Raw genomic sequence first — 20,568 nt, 5'->3', positions numbered from 1 at the left:
GGCATCTTTGAGCCTAGAGCAGATCGCTGTCTATGACTATCATCTGAGGCAGTGGGACTAGCCTCATGATATAAAACCAGTCCGTATGGTGGAGAATCTTGGAAGCCAAGAGTCAGACAATAGAGCTCTTTTCAAGGCAGAGCTGTCTGAAGGTGGAATAGCCTATTTTGTGAGGAAGTAGTTCATTACCAGAGATGCACAAACCGGAACTCGATGACGACCTCTCAAAGATGCCAAGGGTTAGGCCACATCCTTTTCAAAACTCCTTCCAATCCTGAGACCTCATCATTCTACAAGAATACAAGGAATAGGCCTGGTGTGGTGGCTCACCCCTGTAATCCCAGCACTTTGGGAGGCCGAGGTGGGCGGATCACGAGGTCAGGAGTTCAAGACCAGCCTGGCCAATATGGTGAAACCCCGACTCTACTAAAATACAAAAATTAGCGGGGCATGGTGGCAGGCACCTGTAGTCCCAGCTACTTAAGAGGCTGAGGCGGGAGAATCGCTTGAACCCGGGAGGCAGAGGTTGCAGTGAGCCAAGATCGCGCCACTGCACCCCAGCCTGGCTGACAGAGTGAGACTCCATCTCAAAAAAAAAGAAGAAGAAGAACACAAGGAATATTAAAATTCCTCATTTTACAGATGAAGAAAAGGGGGAAACTGATATGCATTGTGCACCTACTTTGTCCTAGGCACTTCAGCATATATGACTTGATTTTAAAGGATGAGAACCAGGAAGGTTAAGTGGTTCACCTAAGCCTGCACAGCAATTTAGAACTGGAACCCACATCCCCAGTCTCCAACTCTAGAGCTCTCTCCACTGAACCTCCTGTCCCTGATGAATAATTAAACATATGTTCACTGAATGTTTATTGCATACCTATTCTGAATGGACACTAACATGGACAAGAAAAGCACATTGTATGCAGGGTGTTAATAAAGTCATGGGGTCTTTGCTCTGCAGAAGGTCACTGCCTAGTGGGCAGGTACAGGTGCCATCTCTACGTTGCTTGATTTAATGCAAATTGTGTCCCCTGGAGTTGTGCAATGTGGTAGCCCCAGATAGACCGATAAGGAAATATGAAGCAATTTGGCAAGTGTTGTAATGAAATCACACACAAAGTGCCATGGGAATGTAGAAGGCATAATTAATTCTACCAGGGAAGTGAATCCAGGAAAGCTACACAAAGGAGGTGATGCCCGAGCAGGGCCTTGAAGAATGTGTAAAAAAACAAAAGGCAGAAGAGAATAATATGTATATTCATGCCACATACATTTATTGAGCAGTTCCAGGTTTCCAGGGATAGATGAATAATTCACTATTGAGTAGGGGAGACAGACAAATCACCAATAAATTGCCATAGCATATAAGTGTAACCGTGAAAACGTACTCGCCAGGCAAAAGTGGCGATAGCTCCTTCTGGAATCAAGTGAGGCATCTGGGAAAGCTCCTGGAGAAGTGATATCTGAGATTTTAGGAGCCGAAATAAATATTTTTCCAGGCTGATGATAAGGCAATTGGGAGAAAGGGAAAAGCATTCTAAGCAGAGGGAATGGCACGTGCAAAGTTTCTGACTCTTGAAAGATGATTCTCTCTGTCTTCAGGTGCCCAAAGCAGATCTGAAAGGCTTGAGTGGAAAATGTGGGCAAGGTGGGTCGCCAAGCAGGAGGTGGAATTGACATACAGGCGTTTGGGCAGGACCCACCAGGTTTCCAGATGAGTGGGGAAACGGCATTGGTGTGTATCGGGATTTAGGAGGCTTAGCAACCTTCCCTTCAAAGTCATGCCCCAGATTGAGAGCTGGAAGAGAAAAGTATGAGCTGTAAATCCCCAGCTCCTCCCGCTGTGCCCAGTACTACAGAGCTAGGAGTCTCCACCAGCTCTCCAGTCCCACCGCTGCGACCCTGGCTAATCCAGCCTCCTGGCCCATCTGACACACACTTCCACTTAACATTTTGTTAGCGACTCTATAAACGAGCTCTCCCTGACCTTCAATCCCTGGCTAATTGCTGGTTTCATGTACAAGACTAGCTTAATTTTATGTGATAATTACCTGAGAGTGGCAATACATATGGCATTGCATGTTCGAAATGTCAGGCCTGGAAATCTACCAAGTGGCCATAGTCAGGGGCAAAGGGAGGAGGCAGCCAGGGGCCACGAGGAGAGACAAAAATTGTGGACACTCAGTGCAGACAGAACTCCAGAGAAGCAGGGTCCTGGTCTACAGCAGGTCTCAGAATCCTCAGCTGGCACAGTACACCCAGGGGCACAGGCCAGAGGAGCGGCATGTGCCGCAGCCTCACATGAGCATGTGCCCATCTCGGAGAAACACCAGCCAGGTCAGAGGCACGGCTCATACACGCTCTCAGTCACCTTTTCAACATACGCTCACTGAGCCCCTACTATGTGCCAGGCAGTGTACAGGCAATTGTACTAGTTTCAAACTCCCACCCCACCCAGGGAAGGTAGGAAGATGTGGAGGGTATGTTTGGGTTGTCACAATTATTTGGGGGATGCTACGGGCACTGAATAAGCAAGGCCAGGAATGCTAAATGGCCCACACAGTCCCGTTCAATGAAGAATTGGCCTTCCTGTTGCTTGAGCCCAGGAGTTCAAGACCAGCCTGGGCAACATGGTGAGACTCCATTTCTACAAATAATAATAATAATAAACCAATTAGCCAGGTGTGTTGGTGTGCACCTGTAGTCCCAGCTACTCAGGAGGCTGAAGCAAGAGGATCCCCTTGAGTTCAGGAGGTCAAGGCTGCAGTGAGCTGTGTTCTTGCCACTGCACTCTAGCATGGGCTACAGAGCGAGACCCCGTCTCAATTTAAAAAAAAAAAATTGGCCTCCCCAAATGCCTGTGGTGGCCCCACTGTGAAACACCCTGTTGAAAACCATCACATCTAAGCCAGGACCCCAGCCCGGAAGAAGCCAAGTGTCCTCTGCCCTATTGGAGATTACAGTTGGGGAAGGAAGACAATGGCAAGGACTTGTGCTGCATGAGAGAGTAATGGAAGGGGACCCAGGAACATGTGACACGTGAACTGACAGAGTCCAGAGTTCAGAAAAGACCTCCCTTTAAAAGTGACGGCCGGGCACGGTGGCTCACGCCTGTAATTCCAACACTTTGGGAGGCAAAGGGCGGTGGAGCATGAGGTCAGGAGTTCGAGACCAGCCTGCCCAACATGGCAAAACCCCGTCTCTACTAAAAATACAAAAAATCAGCCGGGCATGGTGGTGGGCGCCTGTAATCCCAGCTATTCAGGAGGCCGAGGCAGGAGAATTGCTTGAACCTGGGAGGTGGAGCTTGCAGTGAGCCATCTCGCCACTGCACTGCAGCCTGGGTGACAAAGAGAAACTCCATCTCAAAAAAAAAAAAAAAAGTGCCATTTCAGAACTAAGCTAGACACAAAAGGATTAACGTGGCAGGGTTCCACTTCCATGAAGTACAAGAGGACTGAAATTCATGGAGAAAGAAGTAAAAGGGTGGTTGCCAGAAGCTGGGGGAGGAAAGATGGGGAGTTATTGCTTAATGGGTACAGGGTTTCAATTTGGGACCATGAGAAAGCTCTGGAGATGGACACTGGTGATGGTTGCATAACAATGTGAATGTACTTAATGCCACTGAACTAAACACTTTTAAATGGTGGAAAATGGTAAATTTTATGTTATGTGTATTCTACCACAATTTAAAAAAACAGTGCTTACAAATCTTAGTTGTGCGCTGCCGTCCCCTGCCAAAAAAGTGTCATTTCAGCTGCATTCTAAAGGAGGGGCAGGACACAACTCATCCACTCATTTGCTGCACAATAGTTGAACAGCACCTGTAAGGCACAGGTTTGGAAGAATTTCTGTCTTCTGCGTCTCAGGTTGGATAAATAAAGCAAGTTCTCTGCCTCACAGTGCTTCAGTCCAGCTAGCAAGAGAAGCACATCTCTCTGGCACACAGAAGAATGAATCCAGAGGGGGGACCCACACAACTCAGAAGAAACACACCGAGGAGAAAGGCAGTGCATCTGGAGGATGCAGGGAATTAATGCTCTTTGGAGAAGTGGCCACAACATGATCTTGAGAGGTGGGGGCACTTGTATAGGCTGAGATGGGGGAGAAGCCAGCCCAGAAACTGCCTCTTTCCTGGATGACCTCTGTCCCCAAGACCATTTGGGGCAAAGGAGCTATTTACTATAGGAAGTGAAGACCCATTTTTCTCCCAGGACCTTTGGTGCCTAGAACAGCACTTGGCACGAAAATAAGTGAATACGAAATGGTATCTGTGTGTGTCTGCACCACGTGCCACACACCTGCGTACACACATCCACTGCAGAGGGACAGCTCAGGTTCATTTTTTCCTCATCACTCCAGGGAACAAGGCAAGGCAGGGAAGGTCTAGAGCCCTGTGGCAGTGGGGCAGGGGGGCATGGGCAAAGAAGGAGAAAGGGTGCTTCTGGTCCCCTTGGGGGACCCTTCTGTGGGAAGCCCATGCACACACACACTCAGAGGCACACAGGCCACAGGATCAGGTAAGAGGCACAGTCCCCAGATGAAGGCAAGTTCTAAAAACCCCTTTAGCCTCCTCACCCATGGAACTGTGGACTCCTAAGCTGTGTTGGAGTAAATTACTTGCTTAATGAGATTTCAATTAACAAAAACAAATTAAAATCACTTTGGTAATTAAGCTGCTGTGAACCTCGCCAGCAGCTCTCCCTCAGACCTCAGATTTCCACGGGGAAGGAGCTGGGAACGGGGGTCCACTTGGACTCAGGCAGCAGTGCTGCTGGGACCTAGGCGGCAGGGGGCTCCTCGCCTTGGGGCTTCCACCCCAGGAGCCACAGCTTCCTCAAACCAGAGGTGGGTGTAAGGGAGGGTGCAGTACACAGCAGGCAGCACAGGCTCTAAACTTCCATTCACATCGAAGTCCTGCCACTTGGTGGCTGTATGACCTAGGGCATGTTAATTAACCTGTCTGAGCCTCAGTTTCCTCATCTGCAAAATGGGTTAATACTAGTAACCTACATCATTGGGTTGTGGGAAGATTAAAGGAATGAACGCATGTAAGAATATAGAAGAGGGCCTGTCCCACAGCAAGGGGTCTTAACTCACTTTACCCTGTGTGGTGCTATGGGGGGACTTTTCCATCTTTATGATTTGCCTTGTCCTGAACCCCAAACCCCTCCAGGAAAGCCCTATTTCTCTGAGTTAGGTGAATGAAGACCTACCCACAGAGGTTCCCTTGGAGGTGAGGTTTCTCCAAGTTCTGTCCCACCCAGGCCCCCATCTCTTTTCATCAGAGCCAGCAGCTCAAATCTGGGAGCTATAACACTCAAATCTCTTGAAGAACAAACACTCCTGTCTCTGGGTCACAAAATCACCCCCATTCTCCCACATGAGAGACCGGGAGGGTTAAGTAGTGCTGATGTCACTGGCCCCATTCCACAGATGAGTAAAAGGGCTTAATGACTTACCTGGTGGCTCAAAGAGAGAAGCAGTGCCCAGGGCTGGCTGGAATCTGAGGAACCCACATTCTCATCCAGTGCTAACAGAACTGTAAACAATTTCAGCCTTTTCTGGAGGGCGCAATGCTAAGTGTATAATAATTTGAAATTATTAAGGTTTTAGATTTTTTTTGTTCTTTAAAGTTTGTAGCATTTACACTTTTGAAGTTATTAAAGCAAAAACTACACTAAGCCTTTTGGGACAGCCGTGTGTGTGTGTGTGTGTGTGTGTGTGTGTGTGTTTGTGTGTGTACTTTACATATAACATGTTTTATTTATAGATATTGATATATATATATATATATATATATATATATATATATATACACACACAAACACATACACACACACATCCCAAATGCCAAATGTCATTTTTCTCTGTGGTGGTAGAAAATACAGATGGTTTTTGTTTTACTCATTCATTCACTCATTCGTGCAATAAGTATTTTTATTTTTATTTATTTTTAATTTTATGAAGACAAGGTCTCACAGTTGCCCAAGCTGGAGTGCAGTGGCATGATCTCAGCTCACTGCAGCCTTGACCTCCCAGGCTCAAGTGGTCCTCCCACCTCAGCCTCCCGAGTAGCTGGGACCACAGGTATGCACCGCTGGACCCAGCTAATTTTTTATTTTTTATAGAGACAAGGTCTCTCTATGTTGCCCAGGCTGATCTTGAGCTCCTGGACACAAGCAATTCTCCTGCCTCGGCCACCCAAAGTGCTCAGATTACAGGCATGAGCCACCACACCTAGCCAGCAAGTATTTTTAGTGTCCATGAAATAGCACAATGAACAAGACAGACTTAAACCCTGTCTTCGGGAAACTCACAGCCTCTTGATGAAGATGGACATTGAACACAAAACGACAAGGTGAATATTATAGAAGAGGAAGGGCGGGGCCTCAGATGCCCATTACAGAAGGAAGCAATGGAGAGGGTGAGGTTTGCCATAAACATTTATTTCTTTTGTAATTAGACTAAAATAAAACAATGTATACATTTTTAAAATGAATCCCAAGGGTCCCATAACTAGTTAGTAACAGAACTGAAAGTGGAAACTAAAAGCATTCTGGCTCCTGGGCAAATGATTTTTTTTTTAACTGACACCCCCCCTGGGAAGTTTGAATAGCATCCTAGTCTTCAGTAAAAAATATCTCAAAACTCTCAAAGGAGATGTCTGACAGAGGTGGTCCTATCATCTATGCACCTCGTGTCAGATGGAGGAGATATATCCCCATTCATACATCCATGTCAGATGGAGGAGGCTTTGTGCGCGTGCACACACACACACACACACACACACACACACACACACGCCCCTCTGACTCCTCCTGGCATGCCCTCCTTCATCTGTGTGGCCTTTCTGGATGATGAGAGATGTTACTGGGATCCAGAAAGGGTCACTCCAATTGGCCACACACATACGCCCCATGCCAGATGGTACTGGGTCAATGGGCAGTGGGTAGCTCACCACCACTCATCTCTGGAGGAGGAGTCCCAAACATTCCTTGCTCTCAGTGGCCCCAGTCTCCCCACCAGCTGACCTCCAGTCCTGTTTCAACCCACCCTGGCTGGGTCTGCCATCTGGGGGCCAGGCAAAAGGGAGAACATCTTAGCACCCAGAACCTCCCACCATCTGCTCCTTCCCACTCCCTGAGAAGTGCTAATCTCGCAGGGCCCTTCCCCTGCAGACCCCTTTTCCCTGGGGAAGGTGAGGGTGGTGCCATCCTCTAAGTGCCCAGCTTGGGCGACGGCTGCTGGAGCCGTGATGCCCTCCACTGGGAGATGCCACCCGATTCCATGTGCCATCTTCTCCTCCCCTCAGACTTCATGTATCATATTTTGTGCTGACTTCAGACAATCAAGGGAGGAGGACACAGAGTTGTACTTTCCAAGTAGCTGGCAACCCTTAATCAATGTTAATTGGCTCTAATTAGCATATGTTAATTAATGATATTTACTACAAATTAAAGGTATGAGTGCTCCCAGAGGTTTCCTGTTCATCCATTTAGTGCCAATTAGTTGCAATTAACACGTGTAAATGAGATTCCATTGAACCCAAAACAAAGCAGAGAATCTCTCAGATTCCCCCTTGCACCTTTTCAATCAGCCAGAGGAGGGGGTGGAGCGTGGAAGGTGAGGGAGAGACAGGAGAAAGAGAGACGCCCCAGACTGATCTCTTGCAGGAAGCTGACCCTCCCACCCACCCGGAATGAGAGTGGACAGAGCCACACTGGGCAGAGCGAGCCCCTGAGCATGCCCTTCTGCCCCTGGCTCTCCCTAGGGAGGGCTCCCTAAGGGCCCTGGCCTTGAGATGCTCTTTAGATCTGAGGGCCATCCCTTGGACATCTCTGAACCTGCCAGGGCTTAACCCAGTGCATGGCACATAGTAGGTGCTCAGTAAAAATAAAATTGGGGGCCGGGCACGGTGGCTCATGCCTGTAATCGCAGCACTTTGGGAGGCCAAGGTGGGTGGATCACCCGAAGTCAAGAGTTCGAGACCACCTTGGCCAACATGGTGAAACCCCATCTCTACTACAAATACAAAAATTAACCTGGCGTGGTGGTGCATGCCTGTAATCCCAGCTACTCGGGAGGCTGAGGCGGGAGAATCGCTTGAACCTGGAAGGTGGAGGTTGCAGTGAGCAGAGATCATGCCACTGTACTCCAGCCTGGGCGATAGAGTGAGACTCTGTCTCAAAATAAATAAATAAACAGGATGAATTAAAAGTTGGTTTCCTTGCATCAAGGTCCAATATCTTTAAATATATAAAATTAAAGGCTGTAATGGTTTTTTTTAAAGCATGCAGTGTTCTCTTCTCCATAAGGTCTTCCCAAGGGGCCTACCAAGGGGCAAAGTAGGATTTGCCTCTATGACGTAATTTTAATATAATCTATATATGTCCACAGAGATTTTACTTCGCTGTGAATGCTATTTCTTTTTTACTCAACTACTCTCTGAGGCCCAAACCTCTGCCATGGCTAGAGAAACCGCTACCATGAACAGTCAACTGCTACCCCTAGCCAACCCAGCGGCTCACGCATGTAATCCCAGCTCCGTGGCTCACACCTGTAGTCCCAGCACTTTGGGAGGCCCATTCGGGAGAATCACTTCAAGCCAGGAGAGCAAGACTAGCCTGGACAACGTAGCAAGACCCTACCTCTATCTTTAAAAAGAAATGCCACCTCAAATTATCCACCACACAGAACCCTCTGTAAAACGGTGATGTAAGATATAGCTCCCAATAACTTTTTTATTCCTAGTCACTTTGGCTACACCAAACTTTTACATTAATGTTGATATTCATTAATTTATTTTAGAGACAGAGTCTCTCTCTGTCATGCCCAGGCTGGAGTGCAGTGGCATGATCTCGGCTCACTACAACCTCTCCCTCCCAGGTTCAAGCGATTCTCCTGCCTCAGTCTCCCAAGTAGCTAGGATTTCAGGTGCCCGCCACCATGCCTGGCTAAGCTTTTGTATTTTTAGTAGAGACAGGGTTTCGCCATATTGGCCAGGCTGGTCTTGAGCTCTTGTCCTCAGGTGATTGCCCACCTCAGCCTCCCAAACTGCTGGGATTACAAGTGTGAGCCACCGCACCTAGCCAATATGTATTATTTTAAAATATTGACTGTTGACAGTGTCAGGTGCTGCTTCAGGGGCTGGGGATACAGGAGTGAACAAATCGTCTATGAATCCTGGCCCTTGTGTAGCTCACATTCCACCGTGTACTATTACCTCCCACCTTGGGATTCGGATGTATCTAGAGTCAGAGTGACTTGGGTTCATATCCCAGTGCTGCCTCTCAGCAGCTGTAGGGTAGGGTTATTTAATCTCTCTTGGCCTCGGTTTATTTATCTGTAACATGGGTATGCTGATACCTATCTCAGAGGCATATTATGGGGAGGATTAAGCTCCTTCCCTTGTCCCATTCCCTGGTGGGGCAGAGTTTGGAGTTAAGCCACAAGGAAGGTAGAAAAGAGGGAGGCAAGGGTGCGGCAAACCAACATGGCACATGTATACATATGTAACAAACCTGCACATTGTGCACATGTACCCTAGAACTTAAAGTATAATAATAAAAAACAAATAAAATAAATAAAAAACTATTAACAGAAAAAAAGAAAAGAAAAGAAAAGAGGGAGGTAAAAGCCAGAAGATCACTCTGGGCTGGCAAATGAATGTCTGATTAAGTCCTCCTCTCGATGTCTGGGTTGGCTATCCGGGCTGGCCACGACAGTCCCTCCTACCTGTGCGGCACTTCACAGTCTACAAAGCTATTGCGTGACTAGCCTCCCAGCAAATTCTCATCAGCCACACGCTGGGTTAGGAAAGTGGGTCCAGGAGGAACCTGGTTTAGAAAGGGGGAGTGTTTCTACTATAAAGACACATGCACACGTATGTTTATTGCAGCCCTGTTCACAATAGCAAAGACTTGGAACCAACCCAAATGCCCATCAATGATAGACTGGATAAAGAAAATGTGGCACATATACACCATGGAATACTACACAGCCATAAAAAAAGTGAGTTCATGTTGTTTGCAGGGACATGGATGAAGCTGGAAACCATCATTCTCAGCAAACTCACACAGGAACAGGAAACCAAACGCTGCATGTTCTCACTCATAAGTGGGAGTTGAACAATGAGAACAGATGAACACAGGGAGGGGAATAACACACACCAGGGCCTGTCGGGGGGTAGGAGGCCAGGGGAGGGATAGCATTAGGAGAAATACCTAATGTAGATGATGGGTTGATGGGTGCAGCAAACCACAATGGCACGTGTATACCTATGTAACAAAGCTGCACAGTCTGCACATGTATCCCAGAACTTAAAGTATAATAAACAATAATAGTAATAAAAAAAAGAAAGGGGGAGTGCTCCCTGCATCATGCAGGGCTGAAGCCCAGACATCTGACTCCTCCCAGCATGCCCTCCTTCATCCATGTGGCCTTTGTGGGTGATGAGAGATGTCACTGGGATCCAGAAAGGGTCACCCCAACTGGCCAGAAGCAGGGATTCACCCACTTATGCCAAAACTGAAGGTGGGTCTTGCATGTTGAGGCACCAGGGCCCCTTCAGCTGGAGCAAGATCGCCTCCAGGTCAGAGGCCACAGCACCCATAGCTCTTGTGTCCCCTCCTTTGCCATCTCAACACTGCCCCCACTCTTGGATACTCACGCAGGGTGTTTGATCATTTCAGATTGCCTCAGCATCCTCTTCCACAAAGCAAGGGGGTATGCTGAGATGGCCCTAAAACCTTTTCGACCTGATGTTCTAGGATTTTGGAGGTCCTCTGCAGAGTGCTGGCCCCACTTCTCCGCTGATAGGCAACCATAGAAAGCCTTGGTTTTCCTCCTCCTTGGGGGAGCTGTCCCACCTGTGATGGCCTAACGGGTCCTGCTCACCCTCAGACCTTTCTCACTGATTCGACGTCATCTTCCACCCCCACCCCGACCTTCCCTGGGATAGTGATGAACCACCAGACATGGTCCCCAAGAGACCCAGCCTCAGAAAAAGTTCTCCATCACCCTGATCAGACCAAAGTCGATTTGGAGGCCAGGGGGAGGACGGGAGCCAATGGTGTTTAGTAAAAAGAGCTCAAGTGGGTTATCTTCAGGGAGGGGCATGTGGCTGCAGAATAGATGTCTGTCCTGAGGACTTTTGGGGCTCGCTCTTTCTTCCCTACCACTGCACCCCACCCCAGGGCCAGCAGGGCATGTGGGAGGGAGTCTGGAAGCAAGTGAAAAGAACACTCTGCTGAGTGCTCTTTCTCCCAGCAAAAATAAAACTACCACGGTTGGAGGCCTCCCTGGGCCAGGCACAGTGCTAGGCCATTGACTTGCATGGTTTCCATTTAAAGGGGTTGGCATTTGCTCCATTTTTTATCTCTAAGTGCTGTGGGCATCTTGGTCTCGGCCTGGTCAGCTTTGGGACTGATGATCAGCCAATTCTGGCCATGGAATAGGAAGGTTGCAGTACATGGTAAGGAAAATGCTGCCCACTGTGTCCCACCAATCAGCACACACATGCACATGTGCGCACACACACACACACAGGCACACACACACACACGCATCCCTCTCCTCTCTCTTGGCCAGGTGGATGCTGGCTCCATCAGCCTGGGCTGAAGCTAGATCCAGGGAGAGGAGGCTACCACTAGGAAGGCCACAGGTAAAAAGCTAAAGGAATCAGGGACATGAGTGGGGCAAATTCTCAGCTTTCAATGACAAGAACATTGCCTCCAAACCAGCAATTATGGGTGCCCATGAAACTCGAGGGTGGAGAAAAGGGACACTGGCAAAGTGTCTGCTTTTTATCCCACTAATGCCTCTTGAGAAGTGATATCCCTCTAAAGCCAAAGTTCCTGAGATGAGGTTTAACATGGCCACTTTGGAAGAAAAAAAAAAACCCTCGGCTCCAGGAATGTAACAACAGAAAATAATTAAGGTCTAATAAGGTCAGTGTTCCACCTTAACACCTTTTCAGTTCCAGTTAAAACCTCTGCTAATTTGCCAAGAAAAACCAGCCTCACTTGGGCCTTATTATTTGAATCACGTCCTGTCTCTTAATTTAAACGAGAGACTCACATAAGGATTTTTTTTTATTTTAAATTACAATGCCGACTTTCTTCCAGTTGATTACGGTATATGACTCTCTGTTAGAAGGCCATTATTTTTTGCTATGATTTACAAAGCATTTAAAGCGAAATCAATGTAATAAATATCAAAGTATTGTAATAGATAATTCCATATATTTAACTGGAGACACAGCACAGCCCTGGTTCAGGCAGTCAGGAGATGAGCAGGGTGAGGACGGGATGGGGGAGACAGCTGGTATCCACTCTTTTCTTTTCTCCCCTTTTCTTTTCTCTGTATTCATTTAGCCAGGATTCACCCAGCCCTCTCTAAGATTCTGCACACTGGACTTGGGACTGTGGGGAGTCATGGGTGCTCAAGATGCATCATCCAGAGGCCATGGGCTGTTTGAAGAAATTCCTCAGCAACAACTGGCTCATGAATACTGGAGGCCACCGTGGGTGGGAGGCCACACTAGCACCCTCTAAGGAGCTGTGATGAGAGAAGATTTCTCATCACAGTGGAGGAGAGGTCTGGGTGGGGGGCAGGTCAGGAAAGGCTTTTCCTAGCATCTCCTCCTTTCTTCTTCCTGCTCCTCCCCTCCCCTTCTTAACTCCTCCTTTCCCTCCTCTTCCCCTCCTCTGCCCTCCTCTCATTCCTGTCTCTTCCCTCCCTGGACTGAGCTGTCTCTAGGCCTCTGGCGGCAACCAGCACATACTGGCCTCTGACTGGACAAGCTCAGCTCAGGACAATCAGCCCAGCATTTGCAGATGTGAAAGCCCCCAAGGAGGGCAGAAGTGTGAAGGTGGATAGGGTGCCCAGCCTTCATCTGCCCTCTCAAGTGTGTGACCTTGTGTTCACCCCCAGTGACAGAGCCCACAGCAGTGTTTGCAGGGCCGGTTGCTTTGAGCCTGCCTGCCCTGGGGCAGGGAGCAAATTTCAAGCTGCCTTCCTTCCTGTGCACCCCCATCTCAAAAAGGACCCAGAAGCAGGTTCCTTTCCAGCTAGCCCCTGACCTGCCACTCCATGAGGAGCACCCCCAGCCCCGCCACTTCTTCCTGGCCTCAGAGCTATTGTGTGGGGGTCACACATCTGCTCCCAGGTGGGCTCTGCTCCCAGGTTCCTGGCTGGATTCAGAAACTCATGCCCACCAGTGAGGGGGCCACACATGGGCCACCAGCCTATGGGTGAGTCCAGATAACACATCTCCACTGCAAGTCATGTGTTCTGTCTGCAGAGCTATTCGAGTGCCATGGGATCTTAATAAGGGCTTTGTGGACTCAATGCTGCAGCTTGTGATGGGGTGTGGGTAGCACACTTGTAGCAGATCCCAGAGAAGGAAGATGTATGGTCCCTTGCCGTACCACCCCAAGCCTGAACCCAAAGCCCCAAGTCCCTAGCTCTGAACAGATTTCACCATAAATCCCAGGAGGGGACGGGCAGAGGGAAAGGGAGCAGAGAAAAGAGATTTACAGCTAACTTGCTTCCTGACACCTCTTTGGCCCGTCCCATAAAATAACAATATCATCAGATAAATCATACAGAGTCTCAGGGGACCTTCCCCTTGTCTTTGTGGGGTCTTTGAGGGGAGATGAGGAGACATGGTCAGGTCCACCCAGCTGCGTTCTCCCTGGCAATATCAGTTCCAGCTGCCATGAGGACGTCTCAGATTTAATCCCTGGGCTATGTATGGGGTGGTGGGGTAGGAATGAGGTAGGGAAGAAGAGTGTTGGCTATGGACACCCAAGAGATAGCATGGCATAAGAGATTCAGCATGAGCTTTGAGCAAATCCTGGCTCAAATTCCTAGCTGTGTGACCTCAGACAAGTTACTCAACCTCTCTGGGCCTTGGTTTATTTCTCTGTAAATGCAGGACATGGAATATCTACATGACAGGATATGTATGAGGAGTTATTGAGAATAATGTATGCCAAAGCTGGTGTATCGTTGGTACTTAAAATACGGGAACTATCGTAGCCACAAATGTTTTCTCTCATCTAGGATATAAAATGCTGTGGCCGTGTTCCCAGCAGAGGGAATCAAATACTGAGCCCTCTGCAGAGACACCACACTCCCTTGTCCTCTCTGGCTATTGTCTCAGCCTTGGTCTTTGAGCTTAGAAAGGCAGAGCTCCCCATTAACTCACAATGTGACTGTAAACAAGTTTCTTCCCCTCTCCAGGCCTGTTTCGCATCTATAAAATGAGGAGGTGGAAAGTACTTGGTCTTTAAGGCCCAGTCCATTGTAAGATAAAATCTCAAATCAGGAGAAATTTCTAACTGTAACCAAAGGGAGCAGGCAGGACCCAGACGCTGCAGGCGGTGAAGCCAGCTGAAACTGGCATGGTCATGCAGCCTGGGGCGGACGCTGTTGCCATCCTAGGAAGAGAGTGTAGGGCTCCATCCAACCGGTCCCACAACTCTGACCACCCCAAGTGAGAGATTCCTCTGTCTGCAGCCTGCATGGCCGTGGACACAGTCTGCGGCATTGCACCGAGGGACCTTCGTCCAGAGGGAGGGCTGTGTTTCCAGAGCTGGGAGCTGGGTGGGTGAGGCTCCATCCAGGCTCATGCTTTGTACCTGGAGCAACCTCGTACTTCCCTTCCTGCCTGTGCGGTCTCCTCCTCCCGCCAGTCCTCCCCAACCCTGTTTTTTCCCCTCCCTTCAGCATCTTCAGCTATTAAGGATGATAGCTTGGGCTTGGGCTCCAGTCTTCCAGCCTCTGCCCTCTCTCTCTCTCCCTCCTTCCTTCTTTCCTTTCTCCTCTTGCTTTTCCATCTTCTCCTTGTACTTCATTTCCTCCTCTCTTTCCTTCCTTCTCCAGTTCCTCCCTTTTCCTCCTTCACTGTTTGATTTTTAGCCCTCTGATTTTTTCTTCCTCTTCTCCACTCTTCATTTATTTCTTTTCATCCTCCTCCCGGTCCTTTTTTCTGCTTTGTCACCTCCTTCGTTTTCTTCTCTCTCTGGCTGACTCAGGGGACCGGAGGTGGGCCTATCTGGAGGGAGTGAGTGAGTGTGTTGGGAGGTGAGGGTGGAGGGATGGAGGGGGGCAGTGATCTGGCCTGAGCCCCTCCAGTATCGCTCCAGCCCCAGCCGCGGGAGGATCAGGAGTTCACCCGCAGGGCAGCTGTCAGCGGCTCAGTGGATGGATGAGTGAAAGTGTAGGGGGTGGGGAGGTGAAGTTGCTGGAGAGGGGGCCCTTTTTAAATACAAATGAAAGGAGCTTGGCGGATGAAGTGACAGGGACTGTTTCATAATAAGCCCCGCCCAAGGCACCTCTGCCAGGGGACCCAGCCCTGCTGCCCACCTCCCTCCAATCCTCTGCCCTGTCTCCATCCCCAAAGTTTCTTTCAGCACAGAGCCTGTTTGTGTCTCTGATCTTCTGGGCAGGCCAGAGAGCAGGCAATCCCCCACACTCAACTCCCCAGAACCACTCCCCGCCCAGCCTTCCCCATCTCCCACTGTGGGGCGGCTGGGATTGGAACCCTGGGCAACCTGCTCACAGAGTGATGTCTGGGCAGATTAGCACCCCAAAGCTGGCAGGCCTATTAGGAGGCCTTTGTGGGGGAGGGGACCAGGGGAGGCGAAAGGGATTTTCCATTCTCTGAGCAACTGGATTACACAGTCAGGGGATCAGGGAAGAACTGCTACTTAAGCTGCCTCTGCCCTGGCTCTCCGCCTCTCACGGGCTCAGCAGGGATCTTACCAAGCCCTGCCTTGCCTGCTTTTTGAAGAATCTTTATGTAACTTGAGTTAGGTTTAGGGGCAAAACCAAGTCTCATCTCCTCCTGCCCAGCCTTGAGCTATTACACCAAACAGGAGCTCAAGAGGGCTCCGCTTGCCACCACCTCCGCCAAGCCTCACCTTCCACAGAGCCCCCAGGTCTGGAGGTGGATCTGGAAGGTGTGACTCAGAATGGTGAAGTGACTTGCTCTGAGTCACACCATGAGTGAAAGGCAACCAGGATAGCTACCTGACTGTGGACTGGATTTATGGGAGAATGTTCTCTGAAGAGTGAGCCAGGTCTGTGCCAGGGACTGGAAGGGGCCCAAGGCTCTGCTGTTCCCCCTACAAGAAGGAAGTTTGCAGTCTGGGCACGGTGGCTCACACCTGTAATCCGAGCACTTTGAGAGTCTAAGGCAGGAGGATTGATTGACCCCAGGAGTTCAAGACCAGCCTGGGTAACATAGGGAGACATCTCTATAAAAAATTTAAAAATTAGCCAGGCGTGGTGGCATGTTCCTGTGGTCCCAGCTACCTGGGAGGCTGAGGTGGGAGGATAGGTTGGGCCCATGAGTTGGAGCCATGATAATGCCACTGCACTCTAGCCTGGGTGACAGAGCAAGACCTTGTCTCAAAAAAATAAAAAAGAAGGAAGTTTGTTCCTGAGTTTTTTGTCAGCCCAATATATGCTTTAGAGGGAGGGGAACCCTACTCCCATCTGTTCTCTCAGGCTGCAGAAGACCAGACCACAGTGGATGGTGAAGAAGAGGAGAGATGTGGAGAAGATTAGGTTGAAAGAGTCCCAAGTCTTAAAGCCTACTCCCAGCCTTATCACTAACTTGCTGTGTGACCTTGGACAAACCACCTCTCCTCTCTGAGCTTCAGTTTTCTTATCTGCAAAATGGAGATGAAAACTTCTCTTTCAAGCATTGTCTTGAAGGGTGAATAAGACAAGGTACTAGAAGAGCATCAGGCACAGCCCCTGGCACATACAGCTGCTCCCTCAATAATAGTGGAAGCAAAGTCTTTTCCCCAGGAGCTGCTGGAAGCAGAATCTTCCACCCAGGAGCTGTGCCCACTCCCTAGGATAGGAGGCTCTGCTACACAGCCAAGCAACTGGTTCTTCCCACCAAGAGGGCAAATCCATCAGATTCAGCAAGATTGGCCTCCCCAGCCTGGCATAAGGTTACTGGGGGGTCATGACCCCATACCTTAGGTCCACTTTCTAGAAACAGTCCGCACACAAGAGGACCAAAGACCCCCACCCTAGCCCTGTGTGGCCCCTGAAGGCCTTTTGCTGACAAAGTGGTCATTTCTGACCTTCCTGATGGCCTATGCTCCTTCCAACCAGAAAACGTCTGTGATCCTGTGACCCCTAGAAGCCCTGCCTTGCTAATGGTTTTATGATCTTCCCTACAGAATTCTCTCTTTGCCTTCTATACCTCTCAGCCCCTTTCAGTAGGTCCTAGTCAAAATAAACAACATTTATGATCAGAGCAAGATTCAAGGTCTGCATTGCAAACAAATGCAGAGCTCTTTGAAGGTGCCTGGGGAATCCATCACTTCCTGGGGTGTGACGTTCCCCAGGCCCAAGGGGAGGTGGACCCTGGGAAGGGACTCAAGCCTGGGAAGCTGGGCCCTGGATCAGAGTTTAGAGTCTGAGGATCCCCTGCTGCCTCTCCCTCCTCAGCACCAAACTCATCCTCTATGCAAGAGGAGAGGGGAGGGGAGAAGAGGGACTGGGCATGGCATGAGAGGTCCGCTGTGCCCAGCAACCTCTCCTACGCTATGTTCAAGGCCACCTTGGTGGCCAGGACTTGATCCATATGTCATCAGGGGAGAAGACAAAATGAAAGAGAGGGGGGAAAATACAGAGATAAACAAAGACACAGGCAGCAAACAGGAGTGAATGAGAGGGTTAGAGACCAAACCCAAGGGTCTCAGCCTTGATCCCTACTCTGGCACTCGCCTGGACAGAAGAGCCGCCACCATGGCCACGTTGGGACAACTTTCCTAAAGAAAACTCATCCAAAACTCTGCAGGCCAGTGTAGCTAAAGGGAGAGAGGGAAAGAGAGAAGCAGGCTCCCGTCTGAGTTTCTCTCGGAGGCCTGAGTGAGTGATTACACGGAGGGAAAAGTGGAGGCCCTCCATACAGAATGAAAACCCTCTCCTCCATCCCACCGCAGATGAGAGGCAGAAGCCCTACCCCATACTCTCCTAAACATCCTCCAACAGAGAAGCGGCCCGCAGGCGGCAGCTCAGGCTGTGTTGTCTCAGTTTTGCCTTCTGCACACTACTGTGGATGAGAGGCAGTCTTCTCTGGCAGGCGTGGTCACGGAGCAGGTTTGTTTTCAAGGGGGACTGGCCCTGCCTGGGGAACTGTTAGTGGAGAATATTAATGTGGGATTCCCAAAGGCCCAGGTCTGAGAGCAGCTTTCTAGGACACACAGCTCAATGCGTTCTTCAGCACCATGCCAGCCTCCAGAACTGGGGCACGGGCCTGGGGGCTGGTGTTCTCTGACTCACAGCTGGGCTTGGGGGGCGGGGGGAGAAAACTTTCCTCCTGGAGCCTGTGCCTTATCATTTACCCTGCTAAAAATATTATGCTATCCAACAGGTTGGGTGAGGAGCTAGCCAGGAAATATGTGTGGGTAGCAAAGGTATCTATCACATTTATCAGATCCCCACGAATAGTATTTGTATATGTGGCATATAATTAATGTTTGATGAGTGAGTCAGAGAGAGATAAATTGGAAAGTAAACAAAGAAACAGAAAGAGAGCTGGAAATGCAAGCGTGAGTGTTTCCAGGATAAATATATTTTGTTTGAAATTATTCTTTGCCTAAACTGAAAGAAGAATAATTTTTAATAACTTTTAATGACCTTATACAAGTAAATGTAGATGTTTCATCAGGGTGCCCTGGTACCCAGCACAGTGCTTTTTGTATGGAAAGTCCTCCATGTCATAGAGCTTTTGGTCTAGAAGAGCCTTGGAGACCATCTCAGCCACTGGGTCTCAACCTTGGTTGAACATAGAATAACCTGGGGAGCTTTAAAAAAAAAAAAAGATGCAAGGAACTCACCTCCCAGAGATGCTAATCTAACTGGTCTGGGGTGGAGCCCAGACATCTGTACTTTTTGAAAGCTCCCCGGATGATTCCTCTGTGCATCCAAGGTTGAGAACTGCCCATCCAGGCCCATTCTTTTTTTTTTTTTTTTTTTTTTTTTTTTGAGACAGAGTGAAGTGGCGCGATCTTGGCTCACTGCAAATTCTGCCCTCTGAGTTCAAGCAATTCTCCTGCCTCAGCCTCCTGAGTAGCTGGGATTACAGGTGCCCACCACCACACCTGGCTAATTTTTGTATTTTTAGTAGAGACGGGGTTTCGCCATGTTGGCCAGGCTGCTTTCAAACTCCTGACCTCAGGTGATCCACCTGCCTTGGCCTCCCAAAGTGCTTGGATTACAGACATAAGCCACCATATCCAGCCCCAGGCCCGTTCTTTACAGATGTGCAAACTGAGGCCTAGAGAGCAGGTTGCCTAGATCCACACAGCTAACTGGCAGCAGAATCAGGATCAGAGAAGCTAATCAGGCATCCTGACTCCTATATACCTCTCTGAGATGTTTGTCAAATGAGCAAATAAAAGGTTGATCCTCTTTTGGAGGCATCTGTCTGCAGAGACCAGCTACCCCACCCCCTTCTCCACTCCTACGTTTTCATATTATTTTCATCAGAGGCTAGACAGGCTGGCATCTTGACCCTGATCCTCCAGGCTTCCCATCCTGAAGGCCTCAGGGTTCATAGGGCAAACACACACTTCCCAGGTAAAAAAAACTGTCCACCAGGTCTGGAGCCTCCAAGAGTAACAGAGCAGCTGCTGCTCCATGGCCATACGGAGCGTGTCAGTGAATGTTAGTGTACTCCCCAGAGCAGGGGTGGAGGAGTGTGCATGTGTGTGTGCAAATGTGCACATGCACACAAATGCACATTTCAGGAGGAGACTGGGCAGAACAGCCTCCTGCATGTGGGCACATATCCTTCTGGGAACATCAGCACTTGGCAGTGAGAGTACCAACATGTGTACACATACATATCCACATGTGGGGTGAGATGCATGTTGCTGTTAGCATCCGTCTATGCAGGAGGGTAGGTAAGTGTGTGAGAAAATGTGTAAATGTAACAAAGACTTTGAAAAGCGGCCTGTGTGCTGCTACATGTATCTAGAATCGTGTACCAGTACAGAAATCTGAATCTACATTTCTAAAATCTACATTTACACTTACCTGTGAAGGCATATATACGAAAATATGTACATGGCTGGCTGGCCATATGACTAAGTGTGACTGGCGGTCTGTGTTTGCAGGATGCAGGTTTATGTGAGAGAGAAAGGTTTCTGCTGTTTCTATCACACTTCCCCTAAGTAATCACTGGGAAATATATAAGTTGGAAAACTGTATCTTTCATGCTTAAATATATCTCAGCATATATAAATGAAACATGATATTGTGCCAACTGAGATGCTACACATTAACGTTGTTTATCATTGATAGAATTAAATAACCCATGCAAGGCCCTGGTAGCATTTCTTACAATTTTATTTAACACTGTTTTGGCCAAGTAGCACTTGGCAAACACACATACACACTGTGGCTTACTGTAACAAATGCACGATTTGTAGGACATAATACACAACACAAGAAAAGTATAACAAAAGAGTGTCATCTAAAAATTCCAAATGACCCCCATCTTTCTTTGGGGCTCATCTTATTCCC

General features: G+C 48.8%; 1 protein-coding gene across 4 annotated transcripts in view; it reads right to left on the bottom strand.

Annotated features, from left to right (window-relative positions):
- Window positions 1-1,256: 1,256 nt before the first annotated feature.
- LOC103786011 (collagen alpha-1(I) chain-like) overlaps window positions 1,257-20,568 on the bottom strand; it is a 30,021-nt gene continuing 10,709 nt past the window's right edge. For all 4 annotated transcript variants that reach the window (XR_008621607.2, XR_004667188.4, XR_010110544.1 and 1 more), the window contains one exon: window positions 1,257-1,801. Coding sequence is in view for 1 of the 4 variants with exons in the window: in XM_063598677.1 (XP_063454747.1) it covers window positions 1,602-1,801 (200 nt within the window). In the remaining 3 variants the exon portion in view is untranslated. The remainder of the gene's footprint in view (window positions 1,802-20,568) is intronic.

The sequence above is a fragment of the Pan paniscus genome, chromosome 19 (genome assembly GCF_029289425.2).
Source record: "Pan paniscus chromosome 19, NHGRI_mPanPan1-v2.0_pri, whole genome shotgun sequence".
Lineage (NCBI taxonomy): Eukaryota > Metazoa > Chordata > Mammalia > Primates > Hominidae > Pan > Pan paniscus.
The sequence above is the reverse complement of the archived record's forward strand: the minus strand, read 5'-3'. Positions and strand labels throughout refer to the sequence as shown.